We start from the raw sequence: 22,711 nt of genomic DNA, 5'->3' as shown, positions 1-22,711 counted from the left end.
ATAGGTTTGATTTCACCTATTCTACATGTGTTGTTTGTCAAACATTAAATAATGGGCATATAGTTGTCGTAGAGATTTAAACAAACTTAATTATGGTTCTAACTGAATTTTTTCATTTTTTCAAAGATGGACTTTCAGAACTTGATGCTTGCAATATTCTTTACTTATTTATTTCCATTTCATGTTTAATGGATTATGTCATGAGTGATGTAAAAAATGACACGTTTTAAGTGCCTTTTTAAGTGCCTCTTGAGAGGTATTGTTAGGGAAAAAAAAAGTTTTGAGTTTAATTATAAAATTATAATTAAAATTTAGGAGTTGCCATTTAATATAATGGTTGATAAGAAACCTATGATCTGTAAGAATTTAAGTAAGGCATTGATTACACAAAAAAAAAAATATATTTTTCCCAGTACATCCTATCTAAAGTATGCTATATTATTATTTAATTGTTATTCTAAGTTAAGTTTCTTTTTGTTGAAATCGTTTAAGGGTTAAAGATAGATCTTTCTTCGTGAGGAAATCTATACTTTATGAGGTTGAATTCTAACCATTTTAAAAGTCTAAATTTTAGTATCACATTTATATTGAATTTTTATCTTTAATGCATGAGGGTGTCCCTACTGTGTAGTTTTACGCTCTCAAATATTTAAGTCTACATCTAAAAACTATAATATAAAATGAAAAAAAATAATTTGTGAAAGGTTTTTGATATTTTAGCCAAACCCTACTAGATAATCATAAACTAGTTATGATATCTATTTTGCATTTTAAAACATGAGAAATTTTTTTTTTTTTGTTTTTTATGAAAACATGCTTAAAAAACTTTGAGGATCTAGCTATACGCATGAAAACAAAACTTTTTTTTTTTTGAAAAACAATTAATTAAAAAATTTTGAATTATTTTTTGATTTTTTGAATTTTCTTTTTGAAATGTTTAAGAAAAAACCGTGTATTTTTAATAACGGATATGTATCCTATAGTGTAATTATACAACCTAATATAATGCAAAATTGATTGAAAAACATGTGAGAAAATCACAAATTTTTTTATAAGGCTTTTGAATTTTTTAAGGATTTTTTTTGTTTTTTTAATATTATTTTTAATATATATATATATATATATATATATGTTGTGTTGGGCCGCTAGGCAACGCAACAAACCTAGCCTTTATTCTTTTTTTTTTTTTTTTTTTTTTTTTTTATGGGCTAGACCTGACCAATCCATTATAGGTTGGGTTAGAATGGGTCTAGCCCATCTTCACATGGCTATTGGCCCGACCCAATGACCATGTGAAGTGGTTGATTTTTGCATGCTGAACCAATGTTTCGCTTGCAAATGGTTGCCCTATTTGCCCGGAAGGCCGATGTGTTGTTGGTAACATTGCTAACAGTGAAAATTTTGCGAAAGATGAGGAAGAAGATGGTTGGTGGAGAAGAAAAGATCTGGTAAGAAAAACTGATTTTCACCAAATTTGGGCTCTAATTTCTTGATGCTTGGAGCATAGAATGCACCTCTATTTATAGGGGATGGAAGATAAACATTTTGTCTGTACTGCTGCCAAATCTTGGCCCTTGATTTGACACAGAAGGATCTTAAGCGTTGATTCAAAGCTGCAATCATGATTTGAAAAAGTTGGTTGCTAAAGGTTGGTCATGTTTACCAATTTGAGGCGACATTATGGTGGCTGTAGGTACAATTAGATGGCGAGATCTACTTTGGGGTGAAGTATAATGTCAGCTTATCATGGTGGTGTATGGTTTGTCCAGTTAGGTTGAGAGATGAAGTATTAAATGCCTCTGAAAAATAACCACCTAGACAATTTTTTAGAGTCAAAAGAAGAAGACAATAAACAGTAACTAGATGATGCATCGTATGGTTGCCTTTCTTTTTTACTGTTCATAAACAACTCCATTTTGGACCTTAAATTAGGGTTTTTTTTTCAAAGTTCAATTTGGTCTTTTAGCTTTTGATTTCTTTCAATTTGACCCCTAATTGACTCTAAACTTTTGATTTAATGCAATTTGCCCCTGCCGAATTTCAATATCAGTCTTGAATTTCATCGCCCTTTTCAATTTGATCCTTGGTCTTGGATTTATACAATTTGACCATCAATTGACCATTAAAATTTTAATTTTTTTTAATTTCACCCCTCATTTTCTTCAATTACCCCATAGTTTAATGTTTTTTTGTAAAATTATTCTTAGTTGTAAATCTCTTCAATTTAACCCTTAATTGACCCTAAAACTTTGATTTTTCTGATTTTATCCCTAATTTGAACCAATATATTTTATAGAAATTAAATTTGATTTTCTAAAATTCTAATTCTCTCAATTACACCTAAATTGGGCTTCTAAACTTAGATTTCACCAATTAAACCCCTAATAAAATTAAGTTGACTTATTTAAAATATAATAAAGTCCTTGCACCTACTTAAATTCTTTAATTGGACCTAAATTAATTCTTAAACATAATTAAATTCTCAATTTGACCTATGATGAAATCAAATTAATCTATTAAAATTTTAATTAAATTCCCGGGTTTATTTTTTAAGTAGATTAATTCAATAACCATTTAATTTGATCTTGAATTTGCATTGCCTCTCTAGTTTTGGTTAAAATAGGGTATAATTAGGCTTCCAAAGTCGTAACTTGATCTTCCTATATGTTTGAAATCCTCTTCAGCGTACTTTTCCAAGTTGTTGGTTTTCTTGCTTTATTTTATTTTCTTTTTTAACTTTATTTTGGAAACTAAAAAGGTAAATTTAGGGAATAACCCAGAAATAAGTTATGATAATTACCTTTCTTTTTACAATGTTTAGAATGAAAGTCTCATGAGAGACTTTAGACAATAAGCTTTGTAAAGGAGACAAAAAAGAACGAGATCATGGACTCACCATATTAAGAAATGGTCAATCCTTCTAAAAAATGTTAGCAACGAGAGCTTAAAAGCATACTTAGAGAAAATATAGATAGAAATAAAAGGCACACCATCTAAAGAAAAGGGTTAGAAAGTATACCCTATAGAAAAGGAGATATAGTTTCTATAGAAAAAGATGATCTTTATGAAAGATTTTAGAAGTGATATGGTAGTACCAGACAACTTATATATTGGTAGAATTCAAAGATTCTAAAATGATCAATTTATCATGGGTGTCCCACCAAAAAAACAGACTTAAAAGTTTTTTTAAAATAATCTCATTGTAATGGATGACCTATTTAAATAGAGAAATATAAAGATTTTTTTCGAGTAGTCTAATTGTAATGAGCAACCTATTTAGATGAAAAAGACAAATTTTTTAAAAATAATCTAATTATAATAGATGATCTATCCATAAAAAAATACAAAGATTTTTTCAATAATCATTATCCACATCTTCACACGAGACTGAAAATATCAGGAGCTACAAGCCCGCAAGAGTGTTGTTTTTAAGCATCCAGGTTCTTTGTTCAAGTTGCGTTCCTGCACATATAGGATTTTAAGTGCTTCCCTCTTTTCAATGCGGGAAGTTTGTTTCATATGCATGCTAAACAAAAACATGATGGAATCAGGTATTTAGAGCGCAAATCAAGTTAAATCGCACCGCAGATTCGACTCGAAGTTTTTTATTTAACTAGACTTCATATTAGGACTGTTATTTCTTTAATTTTCATCTGTTCCCCTGGACCTGACACGCAAATTCTGATGCAACTCTGTTCTACCAGTTCCATTCCCTTGAAGCTAAATTTGGAACGATGACTGAGATGCATCCAGCTCAATCCTTGTGCCCATGTATCTATTAGTTGATGAAGCCCTCTTGAAAGAGGAAAGAAATTCGTCAGCCTTTTGTTATACTAACCATGGATCCGGTCATGACCAAATTGCATCAGGAGAGAACCAAGTTTTAGGATACCAAATTGCACCAATAACAGAGCATTTCATTTATTTTCTTTGCTGCATCCAGCTAAACTTGGAATGCATTCGCAGAAGAAAGAAATAACAAAGACAATTAATGAGTCAAGTATAGTATAGGGTAATGGATGTGGAATTAATCAGGCAACCAGTTTAGCAGATTCCCACTCCACAGCCTTCTTCAGGAAACTGTCTTCTTCCAGGACCATCTGAACAGGCAAGAAACCCATACCACTGGCCATGGCTAGCATCATTTGCTTGGTCTCTGACTTGAACTCCTCCAAGTCCACTGTCCCATTCAAGTCATGATCGAATTGGACAAAAAGAGAACCATAGACGAGAGCAAGCTCGTCCGGGTCTGTTTCCACATCCACGCCGAAGTGGGTTTCCAATAACCTCAAACACTGCAGCTCCTTCAACATTTCCCCGTAGGAAAGCCGGCCGTCATGGTCTGAATCAAGGTGGGCGAAGCGGTCACATATTTGCGCGTTGAATGCTTCCTCGTCCTCCAGAAAGTTGACAATGGTGGCGCCATCCAAAATCTCCACACTCATTTTTGGTCTCTCGCAATTTATTCAAACTAGAACAAGAGAAGGTTTGAAACCGTAAATTAAAGGGAAGCTTTAGAGAGAACTAATTTGATATTTTGATGAATCAGGAGTTGGTTCTGTGCTCTGTGAAACAAAGAGAAGCTTTCGAGATAACTGATTTGATGTTGATGAATAAGAAGGTGGTCTTGTGCTCATTTATACGTAAATGAGGGGCACACAGACAGTCGACGAGCAGTCAGAAATATAGGTAGCACCCAGTTTCCATTTGGTTTCTGCTTTCCTGAGATGCTTCTAATTTCCCTTTGCGGCATCGTTGTTTCACTCTTTGCACAATCTGCTGCTTCGAGGACCCGTCGGTCAGCCACTAAAAAAATATTATTAGAACTATCTTAAACAGGCGAGCCATCAGTCATAATCTAATGGCAACGGCAACTTCGGAACGGGCTTTTCCCCTAATAAAATTCGGTGGGCTAGCCGTGTTTATAAAGTCGAAAATTAAATGAAAGTTGACTTACTCGAAGGTTCAAAAGCACCGACAGCGGTCAATTTCCCTTCTCCTTGTAAAGACGGACCGACCATGTTCTTTTTCTTCTTCTTTTTTCCCCCGCAATACACAACAAAAATGCAAATAGATTTAAACAAATTTAATTATGGTTCTAACTGAATTTTTTCGTTTTTTTTTGTTTTTTTCAAAGATGGACTTTTAGAACTTGATGCTTGCAATATTCTTTACTTATTTGTTACCATGTCATGTTTAATGGATTACTTAATCATTTATTAAAATTATCCTATGTACTTATTTATAGAAAACCATTTTTCTTATACAAAAGGATTAAAAAAATAGTAATTGAAAGAAAAGGGATCAAAATTAAAATACAAAATAAGAGTGAGATTGAAAAGAAAATTTAATTTGGTAAAAGGATTAAAAAATTCAAAAGAATGATGATAAAAATTAACTTAAAAAATCAAAAGAATATTTTGATTGAAGAGTGAAATTAAAAAGAATAATAACTTTCACAAAAAAATATTAAAAAAAAATTAAAAATCAAAACAACGAGGATAAAATTAAAAAAAATAATACCATTAATTTGAATTGAAAGATGAAATTGAAAACCAATAAAACTCACATAAAAAGTTCAAGGTAAAAAAATTTGAAACCCAAAGATTAAGGACCAAATTGAAGAAGATAATATTTGACAAATTGAAATTGAAGGATGCAATTAATAACAAATAAGACTTTTATAAAAACACCAAGACCAATAAGCCCCTTAACTCCATGTTTAATCTTTTTGCTTTTAATAATATTTTCGTTGTTACTTTATTATTTTAATTTTTTATATTTGATCAAACCCTAATTTTATGGGTTGCTTGGAAGGAGCTTTGGGCATTGGTGACTTGCTGGAATAACAAGGTCACCAGTGCATTGTAACTGATGACAAAGAATGGTCGGAATGTGGTGAGTGTATATTTTCTTTGCACAACATTTGTTGTGTGTCTCATTACACGCACCTGGCATAACATAAACTAAAGTAGGCCTCCACGTAAAAAGATGTAAGATGGGCAAGTATTTAATCCTCAATAGAATTACCATGAACAAGAGGTTGAAAATATAGCATATGATCACCATTGACAATCAATGTCAACATCTTCACACGAGGTTGAAAATATTAAGAGCTACAAGCCTGCAAGTGTGTTGTTTTTAAGCATCTAGGTTCTTCGTTGAATTTGTGTTCCTGTATATATAGGATATTAAGTGCTTCCCTCTTTTCAATGTTGTCTCAGTTACAGAAGATGAGCTTATGAGAATCCTTGTTCTTGTATCAAATTTCTTACCTGGATATCATCAAGTTATCAATGAGTGGAATGTGGCAATTAGTGCATACAGGGCTTACAATCTTGAAGGAAAGAAAGTGGGAACTGTTGGTGCTGGACGCATCAGAAGCCTTTCAATTGCACTCTAATGTATCATGATAGACTTAAGATAGAGCCATAGTTGGAGAATCAGACAGGGGCAAAGTTTGAGGAGGATCTAGATTCAATGCTTTCTAAATATGACATAGTTGTCATCAACATGCCACTTAAAGAGAAAATAAGTTATGATTTCAACTAATTTTAAATATAGAATTTTGGATCTTTTGCCTTTAGACCTTCACTTTCCCTAATGACCTAAGGGAACAATAAGATCAACTGTTGATCTCCATGTCCTAATCGTAGTGATGACACTAAATGATTTCAAGATGCTTAGATTTGTGCCTTTTATTTCCAAGAATATTAGGATGGCTCGTTTGTTGATTTTTTGCTCTTCAACTATGTAATTATCATACAATTTCACAAGCATCTGTTTGATCTCCATGTCCTCATCACTACACCTTTCCACCCCGCGTATGTTACGGCATAAAGGATCAAGAGGGAAAAAAACCTATTCTCATTGCTGGAATTGGTTCTGATCATATAGATTTGAAGGCAGCGGCTGCTCTTGGGTTGACTGCTGTAGAGGTCATAGGAAGCAATGTTGTCTCAATTACAAAAGATGAGCTCATGAGAGTGGAATGTGGCGGCTATTGCATACAGGGCTTATGATCTTAAAGAAAAGATAGTGGGAACTATTGGTGCTGGACGCTTTAGAAAGCTTTTACTCCAATGTTTGAAGCCTTTCAATTGCACTCCAAGGATCTAGATTCAATGCTTTCTAAATGTGATATAGTTGTCATCAACATGCCACTTACAGAGAAACAAAAAAAAAAAAAAAAAAAAAAAAAAAAAAAAAAAAAAAAGGTATGATTTTCAACTAATTTTAAATATAGAAGTTTGGACCTTATGCCTTTAGACCTTTACTTTCCTCCTTTTGATAATAACCTAATAGAATAGTAGGATCAACTTCGTAATAAATGTCATTTTATTGGTTTAGATTAGTCAAGATCTTTTTATGATTGGTAAAAGGATAACTTGGCTAAAATAGAAGTTTATTGGACAAAAATATAATCCAATCAACTTAAATGACACTGGATTCCAAATGTTGGGTGAAGTTATTATCTATATTTATTGATGACTTAATTTTTTTTTTTTTTAATTTTGCAAAACCTGATTGGAAGCAAATCAAACAGGTCTTTTGCAACTTTTTGGGAAAGAAATGTTAGTGTGGCTAAAAATTAGACTGTTTTATTCGTTTAAAGGTGGCTCGTGATATCAATTCATAGCGGTCTAATTTTTTTTAGGTGTTTAATCATTTGAAATATTCAAGTTAACAATGATGCATTCTTTATACAAATGATTCAGTTTACCATGAGTATTAGGGTTTATTATTTCTCAAAAACCCTATGAACAATAATAACAGTAAAGTTTTATAGAGAAACTTAACCATTGAAATTTTATTCAAAAAAGATAACTAATATCCAAATCACTAAAAATAGTTTAAATAGTGTATACTAGGTAGCGTCTGGTTATTGTCCCGAGACAAAAGAGACGGAGACAATGAAGACATAAATGTGTTTGGTTAAAGAGAGAAATGCATAAAAATAAATATGTTTCTTGAACAATTTTGGAGTGAATTTCTATAATTTTAAAATATTTGTACTGAGAGGACATGTCTTTAGAGACAATATTTATTATTTATTATTTATTATTTATTATTTTTATAATATCCTTGAAAAAAACTCTCAATTTCAAAATTGTCCAACTAAGACATGTAAAGATAAAAATGATTATTCTCATAATTTTAAAACCCAACTTGGGTTTGAATGACTCTGAAAAGAAGAAATACGAATACTTGGCTAATGCATTTTTACAACAATTTGGATTCTACTTAAAGATGGCTCCGACCAGGTTAGATTTTCAAATAATTAGGATAAGAAATGACGAATCAGTCAAGGAATATGCAATGTGGATACAAGAAATGGCAATACAAGTTTATGTTCCATTACTATAGAATGAGCTCAATTTCATCTTCATCAATTCTTTAAAGACTCCTTACTATTATTACATGACTTGTAATTCATCAGCTTATTTTATGAAAATAATAACTAAAACAGAAAGGGTGGAGGAAGGATTGAAATTGAGAAGGATGTGGAATCTAGAAGAGAGGTTTAATGCCATGTCGTTTGACAAATAAGAAGATAACTCTTACATGAGAAGTATGAATTAAGATCATTCCATACCTCGACATCCCAATCATTCTCCTGAATTAACTAATTAGATTCAATCTAATAAGAAAATATATGGAAAGTCATAGCAGTTAAAAAAAACTCTACCACCTGTTCTTTTATCTTTTAAAAATATGTTTGAAAGATTGGTCAGTATTGGATTCCTTGTAAACCATTTCAACCTCCATATCTAAAATGATATGAGCCTGACCAGACATGTGAGTATTATGATGGCACTAATGGTCATAACATTGAAAACTATCATGGTCTTAAGGACAACCTTTGCCAACTTATCTAGGCAAGATGGATCTTCAAAGAAACCCCAATTATGAACTCTAAAGTCATGATAGAATATGCATTGGGTAATGGCTCTCAGATTAGGTGTCTTGTCTGATCGAATCTCACTATATCATCGAATACTCAAGTGTTATTGTCAAATATTGACATACCTTTACCACTCAAAAATATTTACTAGCATCTCTTGAACACTAAACATATTACCCTAACTCTATCAAATCTCATAAAAAACATCATTCCCTAAGTTGTATAATCTAAGTAAGAAGTGCGAACAATATCAATGTTTCTATAGAAGCAAGAGAAATTCAAAAGTCAAGTTAATGACCTTTTTACATTGAAAAAGTATTATAGCGGTAGACTCATTGATATTGTTTAGTACTAGAACAATGTAATGATATTTTTACTCCACTCAAAATACTTAATAGTAGCTTTCAAGGGTATTGAAGTATTTTAACAAGGCCCATTAGTTATTATAGAATTTAATGCAAAGTGATGAGTTTTTTTTTTCATTTCAATTGTACAGTAAAACAACAAAAACATCATTGTAAGTAAAAAATAAATAAACTTGACATCACAGAGTATTTTTTATTTTTTTTTTCACAATAGTTTTTTATTATAATATCAGTTGAGGGTTCAACCAAATATACATATAAAAATTAAAATATATAGAGTAACAACCAAAATATTATTAAAAACAAAAAAAAATTAAACCAAGAGTTAAAGGGCTTCTTGGTCTTGATCTTTTTATAAAAATTTTATTTGTTTTTAAGTGCGTGCTTTAATTTAAATTTGTCAAATATTGTATTCTCCAATTTGATCTTAAATCCTAGGATTTCAAATATTTCTACCTTGAAACTTTTGAATAAATTTTATTGATTTTCAGTTAGAAACATAATTAAGTTTGTTTAAATCTTAAGACATCTATAATTATTTAATGTTTGATAAACAACACATGTAGAATACTATATGCCCGTATTTGCATTTTTGTTGTCTATTGCGGAAAGAAAAAAAAAAGAAAAAAAAAAGAACGTGGTCGGTCCGTCTTTACAGGGAGAATAGACATCTTTTGAACCTTCGAGAAGTCAACTTTCGTTTGATTTTCGACTTTATAAATACGGCTAGCCCACCGAATTTTATTAGGGGAAAAGCCCGTTCTGAAGTTGCCGTTGCCATTAGATTATGACTGATGGCTCGCCTGTTTAAGATAGTTCTAATAATAATTTTTTAGTGGCTGACCGACGGATCCTCGAAGCAGCAGATTGAGCAAAGAGTGAAATAACGATGCGGCAAAGGGTAATTAGAAGCATCTCAGGAAAGCAGAAACCAAATGGAAACTGGGTGCTACCTATATTTCTGACTCCTCGTCGACTGTCTGTGTGCCCCTCATTTACGTATAAATGAGCACAAGACCACCTTCAGTTAGAACCATAATCAAAATATCAAATTAGTTCTCTCTAAAGCTTCCCTTTAATTTACGGTTTCAAACCTTCTCTTGTTCTAGTTTGTGAGTAAATTGCGAGAGACCAAAAATGAGCGTGGAGATTTTGGATGGTGCCACCATTGTCAACTTTCTGGAGGACGAGGAAGCATTCAACGCGCAAATATGTGACCGCTTCGCCCACCTTGATTCAGACCATGATGGCCGGCTTTCCTACGGGGAAATGTTGAAGGAGCTGCAGTGTTTGAGGTTATTGGAAACCCACTTCGGCGTCGATGTGGAAACAGACCCGGATGAGCTTGCTCTCGTCTATGGTTCTCTTTTTGTCCAATTTGATCATGACTTGAATGGGACAGTGGACTTGGAGGAGTTCAAGTCAGAGACCAAGCAAATGATGCTAGCCATGGCCAGTGGTATGGGTTTCTTGCCTGTTCAGATGGTCCTGGAAGAAGACAGTTTCCTGAAGAAGGCTGTGGAGTGGGAATCTGCTAAACTGGTTGCCTGATTAATTCCACATCCATTACCCTAGACTATACTTTACTCATTAATTGTCTTTGTTATTTCTTTCTTCTGATAATGCATTCCAAGTTTAGCTGGATGCAGCAAAGAAAATAAATGAAATGCTCTGTTATTGGTGCAATTTGGTGTCTTAAAACTTGGTTCTCTCCTGATGCAATTTGGTATAACAAGAGTTAGTATAACAAAAGGGTGACGAACATCTTTCCTCTTTCAAGAGGGCTTCATCAACTAATAGATACATGGGCACAAGGATTGAGCTGGATGCATCTCAGTCATCGTTCAAAATTTAGCTTCAAGGGAATGGAATTGGTAGAACAGAGTTGCATCAGAATGGGAAAAGAACTTGCGTGTCATGTCCAGGGGAACAGATGAAAATTAAAGAAATGACTGTCCTAATATGAAGTCTAGTTAAATACAAACTTCGAGTCGAATCTGCGGTGCGATTCAACTTGATTTTGCGCTCTAAACACCTGATTCCATCATGATTTGTTTAGCATGCGTATGAAACAAACTTCCCGCATTGGATCACAAAAACAGTAATAATAGTAAGGAGTCTTTAAAGAATTGATGAAGATGAAATTGAGCTCATTCTATAGTAATGGAACATAAACTTGTATTGCCATTTCTCGTATCCACATTGCATATTACTTGACTGATTCGTCATTTCTTATCCTAATTATTTGAAGATCTAACGTGGTTGGAGCCATCTTTAAGTAGAATCCAAATTGTTTGTAAAAATGCATTAGCCAAGTATTCCTATTTCTTCTTTTCAGAGTCATTCAAACTCAAGTTAGATTTTAAAATTATGAGAATAATTATTTTTATCTTTACATATCTTAGTTGGACAATTTTGAAATTGAGAGTTTTTTTCAAGGATATTATAAAAATAAAAAATAATAAATAATAAATATTGTCTCTAAAAACATGTCCTCTCAGTACAAAAGATTTTGGAATTATAGAAATTCACTTCAAAATTGTTCAAGAGACATATTTATTTTTATGCCTTTCTCTCTTTAACCAAACACATTTATGTCTTCATTGTCTCCGTCTCTTTCATCTTGGGACAATAACCAAACGCTACCTAGTATACACTATTTAAACTATTTTTAGTGATTTGGATATTAGTTATCTTTTTTTGAATAAAATTTCAACGGTTAAGTTTCTCTATAAAAACTTTACTGTTATTATTGTTATGAGGGTTTTTGAGAATAATAATAACCCTAATACTCATGGTAAAGTGAATCATTTGTATAAAGAATGCATCATTGTTAACTTGAATATTTCAAATGATTAAACACCTAAAAAAAAATTAGACTGATATGAATTGATATCACGAGCCACCCTTAGATGAATAAAACAGTCTAGTTTTTAGCCACACTAACATTTCTTTCCCAAAAAGTTGCAAAAGACTTGTTTGATTTGCTTCCAATCAGGTTTTGCAAAAAAAAAAAAAAAAAAAAATTAAGTCATCAACAAATATAGATAATAACTTCACCCAACATTTGGAATCCAGTATCATTTAAGTTGATTCGCTTATATTTTTTGTCCAATAAACTTCTATTTTTAACCAAGTAAAAAAGATCTTGACTAATCTAAACCAATAAAATAACATTTATTACAAAGTTGATCCTGCTATTCTATTAGGTTATTATCAAAAGGAGGAAAGTAAAGGCCTAAAGGCATAAGGTCCAAATTTCTATATTTAAAATTAGTTGAAAATCATACCTTGTTTTCTCTGTAAGTGGCATGTTGATGACAACTATATCACATTTAGAAAGCATTTAATCTAGATCCTTGGAGTGCAATTGAAAGGCTTCAAACATTGGAGTAAAAGCTTTCTGAAGCGTCCAGCACCAATAGTTCCCACTATCTTTTCTTTAAGATCATAAGCCCTGTATGCAATAGCCGCCACATTCCACTCTCATGAGCTCATCTTTTGTAATTGAGACAACATTGCTTCCTATGACCTCTACAGCAGTCAACCCAAGAGCAGCCGCTGCCTTCAAATCTATATGATCAGAACCAATTCCAACAATGAGAATTGGTTTTTTTCCCTCTTGATCCTTTATGCCGTAACATACGCGGGGTGGAAAGGTGTAGTGATGAGGACATGGAGATCAAACAGATGCTTGTGAAGTTCTATGACAATTACATAGTTGAAGAGCAAAAAATCAACAAACTAGCCATCCTAATATTCTTGGAAATTATAAAAGGCACAAATCTGAGCATCTTGAAATCATTTAGTGTCATCACTACGATTAGAACATGGAGAACAACAGTTGATCTTGTTGTTCCCTTAGGTCATTAGGGAAAGTAAAGGTCTAAAGGCAAAAGATCCAAAATTCTATATTTAAAATTAGTTGAAATCATACCTTATTTTCTCAGGAAGTGGCATGTTGATGACAACTATGTCATATTTAGAAAGCATCGAATCTAAATCCTCCTCAAAGTTTGCCCCGGTCTGATTCTCCAACTATGGCTCTATCTGAAGTCTATCATGATACATTAGAGTGCAATTGAAAGGCTTCTGATGCGTCCAGCACCAACAGTTCCCACTTTCTTTCCTTCAAGATTGTAAGCCCTGTATGCACTAATTGCCACATTCCACTTGTCGATACACGATGTCGATCGAGCGACGGCTCCCTTTTTTTGTTTTTTATTACAAAAAAGATTTTTTATTTATTGGGGGAAAATAGATATTTTATCGGAGTCGCCATCTAGTAATATGAGGGAACTAGAAATCACAAATTAGACACTGGTCCCAGAGATTCGAGTACTGAGTTAGTTATGATTAAGAGAAGGTAGACACCACCCTTAAAATATCCTTTCAAAAGAAAGGTTACCCTTACTTGTGTGTTTTTTTATTTGATTTAAATGCTATTATATTTCGATCTTATTTGCATTTTTTTTAAAATACTTAACGTCGGTCCCTAAAAATAGAAGACACTTTAAAAATGACATCAGTCCCTAAAAATAGAAGACTCCTCTAAAATATCGACGTTTAACCCTAAAAAGGAGATTTACATCTGAGTTACCAAAAAAAAAAAGGACAAAATCCATATTTGGTATTAATCCTTGACAGCGGTCCTTTTCTGTAAAAAGAGACGTGTCGACAAACAACGTTCGTAGGAGATGCGTTAAAAAATGACATTAGTTCCTAAAAATAGGAAACTCGTCTAAAATATTGACGTTTAACCCTAAAAAGGAAAATTACGTTCGGGTTACCAAAAAATTATGGACATAATCCATATTTGTTATTTAAACTTTTGACATCGGTCATTTTCTGTAAAAAAGAGACGTGTCAACAAATAATATTCGTTTATAAAATTAAATTATTTTGATATCATTGAGAAATTGGTATAATCATATTCGAGAATTGAGTTTTGGACCCACGAACGATAACATGATAAGATGGTTGTTGGACCCGCGTCGTTATTTCTTTTATACTCTTTTTTGTTTGTTTGTGTTTTTTACAACATGCAAGAAAATTTAAAATATTTATATATAAAAAAAAAACATTAGGAATCTCAAAAAAATTTACCTGAGTGCCCCTGTATAGGTGAAAGACTGAAATACCCTCGGCTTTTCTCAAAAATTACAAAAATGCCACTGGCGGCTCGTGTGGCTCACACGCGGTTACTGTTTGCGGCCGCGAAATTTTTCGGCGAGGTTTCTGACCAACCGATGGTCGATCTTGGTAGATCTGAGGTCGAGGATTCTGATGGTGGTGGTCTTGACGGCCGTTGATGGCTGATGAGGGAGAATCAACAACTTGAAACTTCGGTGGCCGGCGACGATCGCGGCCTTTTTCCGGCCATATGAGCCGGAGAAAACGATGAAAAACACCAGGGTTTTTCTTTACAGCAGGGGATAAACCTTTCTGTGGTGGTGCGGAGGCTGGAGACAGCCGGAAAGTGGAGATCGGATGAGAGAGAAGGCGTCACCGGCGAGAGGAGAGAGAGAGTCCGAGATTACGCTATGGTATGAATGCGTACAAGGTACACCGGTACCACTGAACATTGTGCGCCGTTGGATCTCAAATGAAACGATCGGATGGCTGTGATTGGCTAGATCTGAGGTTGATCGGTGGTCTAGATGAGCGGAGCTTTGATCTGGTGTAGCGCGGTGCACTGAAAGCTCGGTACATCGGATGACATGGCGCAACGGGATTAAATCTTGGATTATTTCAATGGCTGAGATGAGTCGGGATATATTTGGTATTTTTCAAATTGTTTTTTTTTAAACACAATATCCAACTCTTGTTAAGAAAAACTAAAAAAATATGCACAGTATAACAATTCTTTCTCTTTTTTTTTCTTTTTTTTTTTCCCCTTGCCCTCTGCTCTCGTGGCTATTTATAGCCAATAAGCAGGGGACAACAAATTTAATTCTGAAGAAATAATTTGCACCGCTGCAACTAATATTACCTAACCTTACCTAATATAATAAATTTTTGAATTATTAATTTTTCTTTATTATATATAATAATAAATATTCATATGGGTAAAACTAAAAAATTTAAATCAGTATTAGAAAAAGCCCGTTTCAACCGCTAACACAAAAAAACATTTGATGGGTATCAACCCGGTGAACCGGGTTTTGACTTTTGTCCCGAAACAGCCTGAAAATTCATTTTTTACCCCGATCGACATGGTTTGACCCATATTAACATGATGGACTCGGTTTTGACCGAAAATGATGGTTTTTGACAACGTCATGAAAACTCATTTTTTACCCTGGTCGACATGGTTTGACCCGTATTGACCTAGTGAAACTCAGTTTTGGTCGGAAATGACAGTTTTGACCGGAAACAGCCCGAAACTCAATTTTTACCCTGGTCGACATGGTTTGACCCGGTGGACTTGGTTTTGATGGAAAGATGCGGTTGACTCGAGAATAATATATTTTTGAATTTTAAACTTTTTCTTAATTTTTTGGATTTTTATAAATAATAATAGAATTAAAATAACATTCAAGAAAATCTTGGTGAATCCAAAATTAGGTTACAAAAGTTACCCCCTTTTTACAATGCTTACGGTGCAAAGGCATTGGAAAATTCATTTTCTTTTGACTTTGTATAGTAAGTTTTGTAAAGAAAAACGATGGCCGTGTTAAAAAAAATACACAGATTTTTCAATTGGTCTAATTATTATGAGCGACCTGCCCAAGTGAAAAACATGAAAGTATTTTCAATATTGATTTTGTGAAATACATGAAAGTGATTTCAATGTTGGTTTCATTTTCCAGGTGACTACCTCGATGATAAAATGTGAGAAAACTCGCAAGTGGTCTAATTGTTCCAGGCGACCTGCCCGATGATAAAATGCGAGGAAACTCGCAAGTGCTCTAATTGTTCTAAGCGACCTGCCCAATGATAAAATGCGAAGAAACTCACAAGTGCTCTAATTGTTCTAGGCAACCTACCTGATAAAAAAAATGCGAGGAAACTTGCAAGTGGTCTAATTATTCCAGGCCACCTACCCGATAGTGAAGAAGAAAGCAAAGAATTTTGTGAGTGGTCTAATTGTTCCAGGCGACCTGCCCAATGATAAAATGCGAAGAAATTCGCAAGTGGTCTAATTGTTCCAGGTGACCTGCCCGATGATAAAATGCGAAGAAATTTTCAAGTGGTCTAATTGTTCCAGGCGACCTGCCCGATAAAAAAAAATGCGAGGAAACTCATAAGTGGTCTAATTTTTCCAGGTGACCTGCCCGATGATAAAATGCTTGAAAGTGAATGAGCTTTAAGGTTAATGAAAACTTCTAAAGGAAGTCATACCTGTATGGTTGAGATTTGATTTGTAAATTGATCTCAAAGATGATGTAAGCTTCTCACGAAAGTCTTATATGTACAGCTGAGATCTGATTTGCAAATCAATCTCAAAGACGACGCTCAAGAAAGTCTTATATGTACAGTTGAGATCTAATTTGCAAATCAATCTCAAAGACGACGCTCAAGAAAGTCTTATATGTACGGCTGAGGTCTGAGCTTCTATTCAAAATGATGGCAGGAGCAAATTCCCTATAAATCACACAGTATTTGGCAAAAGACATCATCAACTTCTCGCATTTTCAATACTCTCAAAGTTCTTAACTTTTGAAGTTTTAACCATGTCTTCCTCTTCTTCCAATGCTAATCCAAACCTTGTTCCTGAGGCAGAGCCTGTAGTTTGGTGTACTACTTTTGAAGTGAATGGTCGTCCAATTATAATAGAGGATACTGTAATGCACAATGAAGATACTGCTGTAGCCGTGGCTAGAGACATGATCCTTCCTTGTGATGAAATAATGCTGGCAGCTAGGACCGATATTGAAGCAGTGAATCAGTCACTTGCTCTCAGTATTAGAGCTACTTCGTCTTTGGTGAACGTTGCGGAGCGTCTTCATGCCAAAAGACTTGAGTTGAATACTCAAATTCCTAAGCTCCATCGTCAGATTGAGAATTTAAGGAAAAGTCTCCGTGATAAGAGGCATCACAGAAACGACTTGGAGAGGAGAAACGAAGAGCTCAATGCACGCGTTGACTTTTGGAGGGACTATGTTAACACACGACACCTCGAGTTTGAGGAACAAATGGAGCGCATAATTAACCAGTTTGAGGAATTTCGAGTAATGATGGATCATCATCCAGATGACAATATCCCTAATCATCCTCGCAGTGTTTAACGTTTGTACTTGTAAACCATTATGCCCATGAATAAAAATCCATCTTTCTCGTCTTTATTCATGAATTTTGCTTTTATGGAATTGCCATATTTGATATGATTTAAAAGAACTTCATTTCATCCGAGTCTCGTTGTGTGAGATATCTGCAAAACAAAATATGTGATGCTTGTGAAGTGAGATGATATGCAATGCATCTTATCTGTTTTTGAAATATAGATCCCCGTTCATCTTGTTTGAAGGTCTTGACTTTGAGTGAGCTTTTTTGATTTACGCGTACTTCAAGTGTACTCAAGCCGACCCATGTTGTTCATTCTTTTAAGATACGCTTTGTTTGAGTTTCCTAATAGTCACTGCACTTTTCTCTATTGGTAACTTCACTGAGAAAATTAACTTCTCCCTAGCCCGGCATTGTTCTATAGGTAACATTCCCATTATTGAAGATTTTTTAACCAATTCATATGGTCAATATAAGAGGATTATCCCGCTTCACCTGGGATTTCATCTACATTCCTCTTAATGTATCAGTTATCTTGTTGTCTAACTGATCATATTGTGAGAGTCAATAATCTCCTTTCATGGATACTGCAAATCATACTATTTCAGTCCTCATGCTGGAAGAAGTCCATAGTTTTATCATGTGTATTTTCCAACTAGGGAAGCAAATTTCTTTTGTGCCATTAAGGATCTGGTAACGTGCTTCTCTGCCCCTAGAGAATTAACTGTCTTATTTCATTTCCTCCTTTGCTCTTGTTGTCATTAGAATCTCTGATTTTCTAACGATGCCTCGTAGTGTGTCATATATTTCATTTTTCTTACAAAGAAAACCTTTTTTTTCAAAACTGATTTTTTTCAAAAGATCTGTTTGTTCTCGAAAACTGAAACTCTCAATGTCTGTTTATAACAATGTTCAGGCAACTCTAGGGCTTTATGTCAAATCTCCTAGTAAAAGTAATCTAAGATGAAGGTAAGTGATGAGATGACCTTCTGCTTTGGTTTTCAAAGTGTTCAAGCGAGTGCTTGAAAGTATTTTCAGAGAAAAGAACCAATTTGCTTTTTATCTTTAGAAACACTCTTTTTAACAGCATGAATAATAACGAGTAATTATTTGCTACACCATGACCCTTTATGGAAAAGTCTCTTATATTTTGAGAACACCGTTTATTGATCCAAGTTGCTTACTTGATTAGAAAGGACTTCAAAGGCACGTAATGTATTTCATGGCTCAAGGCTATAAAAGAAAGAGTATTCCATAAGCTCAAAAAAGTGTTTAAGGGCTTATAAACTATAGATCACTATTATCTTGTCTTGGCATTTTCTTTTGCTACCTTGACAACAAAAAATGATGCTAAATATTCCAAATGAGGAACTTCTATTTTTTTTTTTTTTTTGTTATTCCCATCTTTGTTAGGAATTCTCTTAATTGTTTGGAATCTTATTGAATTCTTTGTTGTCAGACTTTCTTTATAAGCTCGCATGCCTTCAAGACAATTTCCTTAATCATATTTCTCTTTTTGCCCCCTAGTGTAGGGTGTGATCTTAGTTAAGGTTCTTGTGAAAAGAAAAAAAAACTTTAAATAGACTTAGCTCAAATTGGGACTGCAAAGGATAATTTTAAAGAAAGTGAAAGAATATCAAAGATGGCCTTTCCTCATTTCAAGTAAAATTAGTTAAAACCAATAAACTTCGTCCACATCTAACGTAATGCTTTGGATTTGTAAGATACCATGTTTTGCGAGTCCATAACAAACTAATGTACTACTAACCATTATTCATGCTGGTAAAATGTGGATCCACGACGTAATTTGGGTGATAGTTGTTCCAATTGCATGTTTTTGACTTGTTTGGTCATCTCTTTCAAGGGAATTGTTCTGAACATTATTTCAAACAAATCATTGATTTATTTGATTGAAATCACAAACAAAAATCAGTTCTTTCAAAACCTCATATAAGAATGAATGGACTCTCTATAAAAAAAAGTTTGAAAGATCAAATTTTGAGCCATTGAGATCATGCATGGGCTTTTTTTGGTGAGGTATATGCAAAGAGAATTTCCCTGGCCAAAAAATTCATTGATTTGATTGATGAAACCATCATACATAATACTTTTTCATAGAATCAGAGTTCACAGGCCTAGGTAAATCATCTCCATCCATCCTAGTTAACAACAGAGCCCCTCCGAAGAATGCTTTCTTCACTACATATGGACCTTCATAGTTTGGTGCCCACTTGCTTCAGTCGTCACTTGGTAATGGCAAGATTTTTTGTAGTACAAGATCCCCTTCTTTAAATTCTCTTGGTCGAACTTTCCAGTCATATGCTTTGGCCATCCTTCTTTGGTACAGCTGGTGATGGCAAATTACAGCCAACCTCTTCTCACTTATCATGTTTAGCTGTTCATATCTCACTTTAGCCCATTTAGCTTCTTCTAGTTCAGATTCTATTATTACTCTCAAAGATGGAATTTCTACTTCCAAAGGCATCACTGCCTCCATCCCAAATACTAATGAGTAAGGTGTAGCTCCAGTGGATGTCCTTACTGCTGTACGATATGCATGCAGAGCAAAGGGAAGCATCTCATGCCAATCCTTGTAAGTGACTACCATCTTCTAGATAATCTTCTTGATATTCTTGTTTGCAGCTTTGACAGCACCATTCATCTTTGGTCTATAAGGAGATGAGTTTGAATGTTTAATTTTCCTCTTCACACATAATTTTGTGATCATTTTCCCATTAAAGGTTTGGGCGTTGTCAGTCACTATATTCTCAGGTAAACCATACCGACATATCAAATCTTTCTCAATGAAGCACCTGACCACTTTTTGAGTTACATGAGCATAAGAGCTGGCCTCCACCCACTTTGTGAAGTAATCAATGGCTACTAAGATAAATTGATGCCTATTGCTAGCCTTTGGATTAATTGGCCCAATCACATCTATTCCCCACATTGCAAATGGCCATGGTGATGTCATATTAAACAGAGGAGCTGGAGGTGCATTTATCTTATCACTGTACACTTGACATTTATGGTATCTTCTGACATAATCGATGCAATCTTTTTCTATGGTCATCCAGAAGTACCCAGATCGTTGCATTTGTTTAGCCATCATGTGCCCACTTGCATGAGTTGCACAAATTCCTTCATGAATTTCTTGCAATGCTAACTTAGCTTCGATTTCATCTAGGCATCTTAGTAAAGTTCCATTGAATGATCTTTTATATAGAATTTCTCCATCCAGGTAAAATTCCATGGCTAACCTTCTCAAGGTCTTCATATCTGCTTTAGATGCCCCCAAGGGATATTCTTGATATTGGATAAACCTCCTGATGTCATAAAACTATGGGTTCCCATCTATTTCTCCTTCAACTGAACAACAATGAGCTGGAAAATTTTTAATCTCAATGTGGATTGGTTGTACCCTGATTCCATAATCAATTTTGGTCATAGAAGCTAAGGTTGCCAAAGCATCAGCAAACTGATTTTTGTCTCTTCCCATATGGGTAAAATCTATCTCATCAAAGCCCTCAGTCAGTTTTGGAGAGATATTGTTGATATAGGATCAATTTTTCTCTTATTCTTTAGTTTTTTGCCATTTATAAAAAGCACCTTTCACTTGACAGATTATTATTAACATTTGAATCCCCATAGACATCAAGCTTCTTTATTTTCATCTCTAAAGCAGCTTCTAACGCCAAGGATACAAGCCTCATATTCAGGCAGTATTGTTGGTATAAACATTCAAATTGTAGTTTGATTATATTATTGAGATGTGGATATTGCCTTCGTGGTCCAGGTGAGATTATCACAGCTCCTACTCCATTGCCCAGATACATTCACTGCCCCCATCAAAATACATAATCCACCAAGTCATTCTTCTCTTTGTCTTCTTCTACTATCAGACACTCCTCATCCGGGAAGTTAAATTTCAATGGCTCATAATCTTGGATAGCATTATCTGTCAAATGATCAGCAATTACAAACTTCCTTTTAACAGATTTTCTTGTCTTGTATACAATGTCATACTCCGGCCAAATCATCACTTGTCATCTGCTATGCGGCTTGACAAGTAAGGGTTTCTCAAAGATGTATTTAAAGGAACGAGGATCCATTTTTAAATCAACCAGGTGGTATAATACAACATGATGGAGTCTGGAAGAAGGAGCAAGCTATCTATTATCTGAGTAAAGATAATTTACCGCATTGTGGTGAATCTAGCCAGATATACTATTGATTGAGATACCAACACCAACCCCATTTGCTTTCCTTAGTTACTTTCAAATACAAGATCAAAGGTCTTCCAGGCACAGGTGGCACTAACAAAGGTGGATTCTGTAAGTATTGCTTTATTATTAAAAGCTTCTTGACAATCTTTGTCCCAAGTACCAGGATTCTTTTTTCCGAAGCAATCGAGAAAATTGGCTCAGCATGGTTGCTTGTTAACTGAGATATGAATCGGTGCAATGTATATTCAAACCGTCCCAAGAAACCTCTTTACTTCTTTTTCAGTTTTAGGAGCTGCCATAGCTGAATTTGCTTTCACTTTATCAGGAATCGACCTTCTATTGCTTTGTTGCTTATCACAAACCCTAGCAACTTTCCAGACTTCACCCCAAAATGAGAGCATTTTGCAGGATTAACAATTTCAAAGTGAACTGATACTTTTTTCCTTTAGTCTATCAAAATAATTTTCTTAGAATTTGTAACATGATCTTCTTCATTCGTAGACTTAGCAATCATGTCATCCACATACATTTCAATCTCCAGCATTCTTTAACCCGAATGGCATCACTTTGTAGCAAAATGTTCCCCATGGTGTGACAAAAGTGGTCTTCTCTTTATCTTCTTTAGCCATTTTAATCTGGTTATACTCAGAGAATCCGTCCATGAAGGAATAAGTTGAGCTTCTAGCAGCATTGTCTACCAGAAGATGTCTATGTGAGGCAAAGGGAAATTATCCTTTGTCCTGGACATAGCTTTGTTTAGATCCCTGAAGTCCACACATACTCTGATTTTGTCATCCTTCTTTGGTACTACCACTATGTTCGATAACCCATTGAGGGTATTTTAATGACTTCTAGAAAACTAGCATCCCACTGCTTCTTTTATCTCTGCCTTGACCTTGAGTAGAATATCTGGGTTGAGTTCTTCTCTGCAATTTCTGCTTGACAGGTTTACATCCTTCTATCAAAAGGCACTCTGTGTACTACAATAT

The 22,711-nt window shown here is 34.2% G+C and overlaps 2 protein-coding genes across 2 annotated transcripts; one reads left to right on the top strand and one right to left on the bottom strand.

Moving 5' to 3' along the window:
• Window positions 1–3,896: 3,896 nt before the first annotated feature.
• On the bottom strand, window positions 3,897–4,772 carry LOC118044191 (uncharacterized). The gene has a single exon (XM_035052397.2). The coding sequence runs from the start codon at window positions 4,443–4,445 to the stop codon at window positions 4,032–4,034; it is 414 nt and encodes a 137-aa protein (XP_034908288.1). The 5' UTR covers window positions 4,446–4,772; the 3' UTR covers window positions 3,897–4,031.
• Window positions 4,773–10,284: 5,512 nt separating this feature from the next.
• LOC118044169 (uncharacterized) lies at window positions 10,285–11,463 on the top strand. The gene has a single exon (XM_035052360.2). It carries the CDS (start codon window positions 10,408–10,410, stop codon window positions 10,819–10,821), a length of 414 nt encoding a protein of 137 aa, XP_034908251.1. The 5' UTR covers window positions 10,285–10,407; the 3' UTR covers window positions 10,822–11,463.
• The last annotated feature ends 11,248 nt before the right edge of the window (window positions 11,464–22,711 follow it).

The sequence above is a fragment of the Populus alba genome, chromosome 2 (genome assembly GCF_005239225.2).
Source record: "Populus alba chromosome 2, ASM523922v2, whole genome shotgun sequence".
Classification (NCBI taxonomy): Eukaryota; Viridiplantae; Streptophyta; class Magnoliopsida; order Malpighiales; family Salicaceae; genus Populus; species Populus alba.
The sequence above is the reverse complement of the archived record's forward strand: the minus strand, read 5'-3'. Positions and strand labels throughout refer to the sequence as shown.

Bases quoted from the DNA above. Each gene is read 5' to 3' on its own strand.
- LOC118044191 (XM_035052397.2), bottom strand. From the start codon at position 4,445: ATGAGTGTGGAGATTTTGGATGGCGCCACCATTGTCAACTTTCTGGAG.
- LOC118044169 (XM_035052360.2), top strand. From the start codon at position 10,408: ATGAGCGTGGAGATTTTGGATGGTGCCACCATTGTCAACTTTCTGGAG.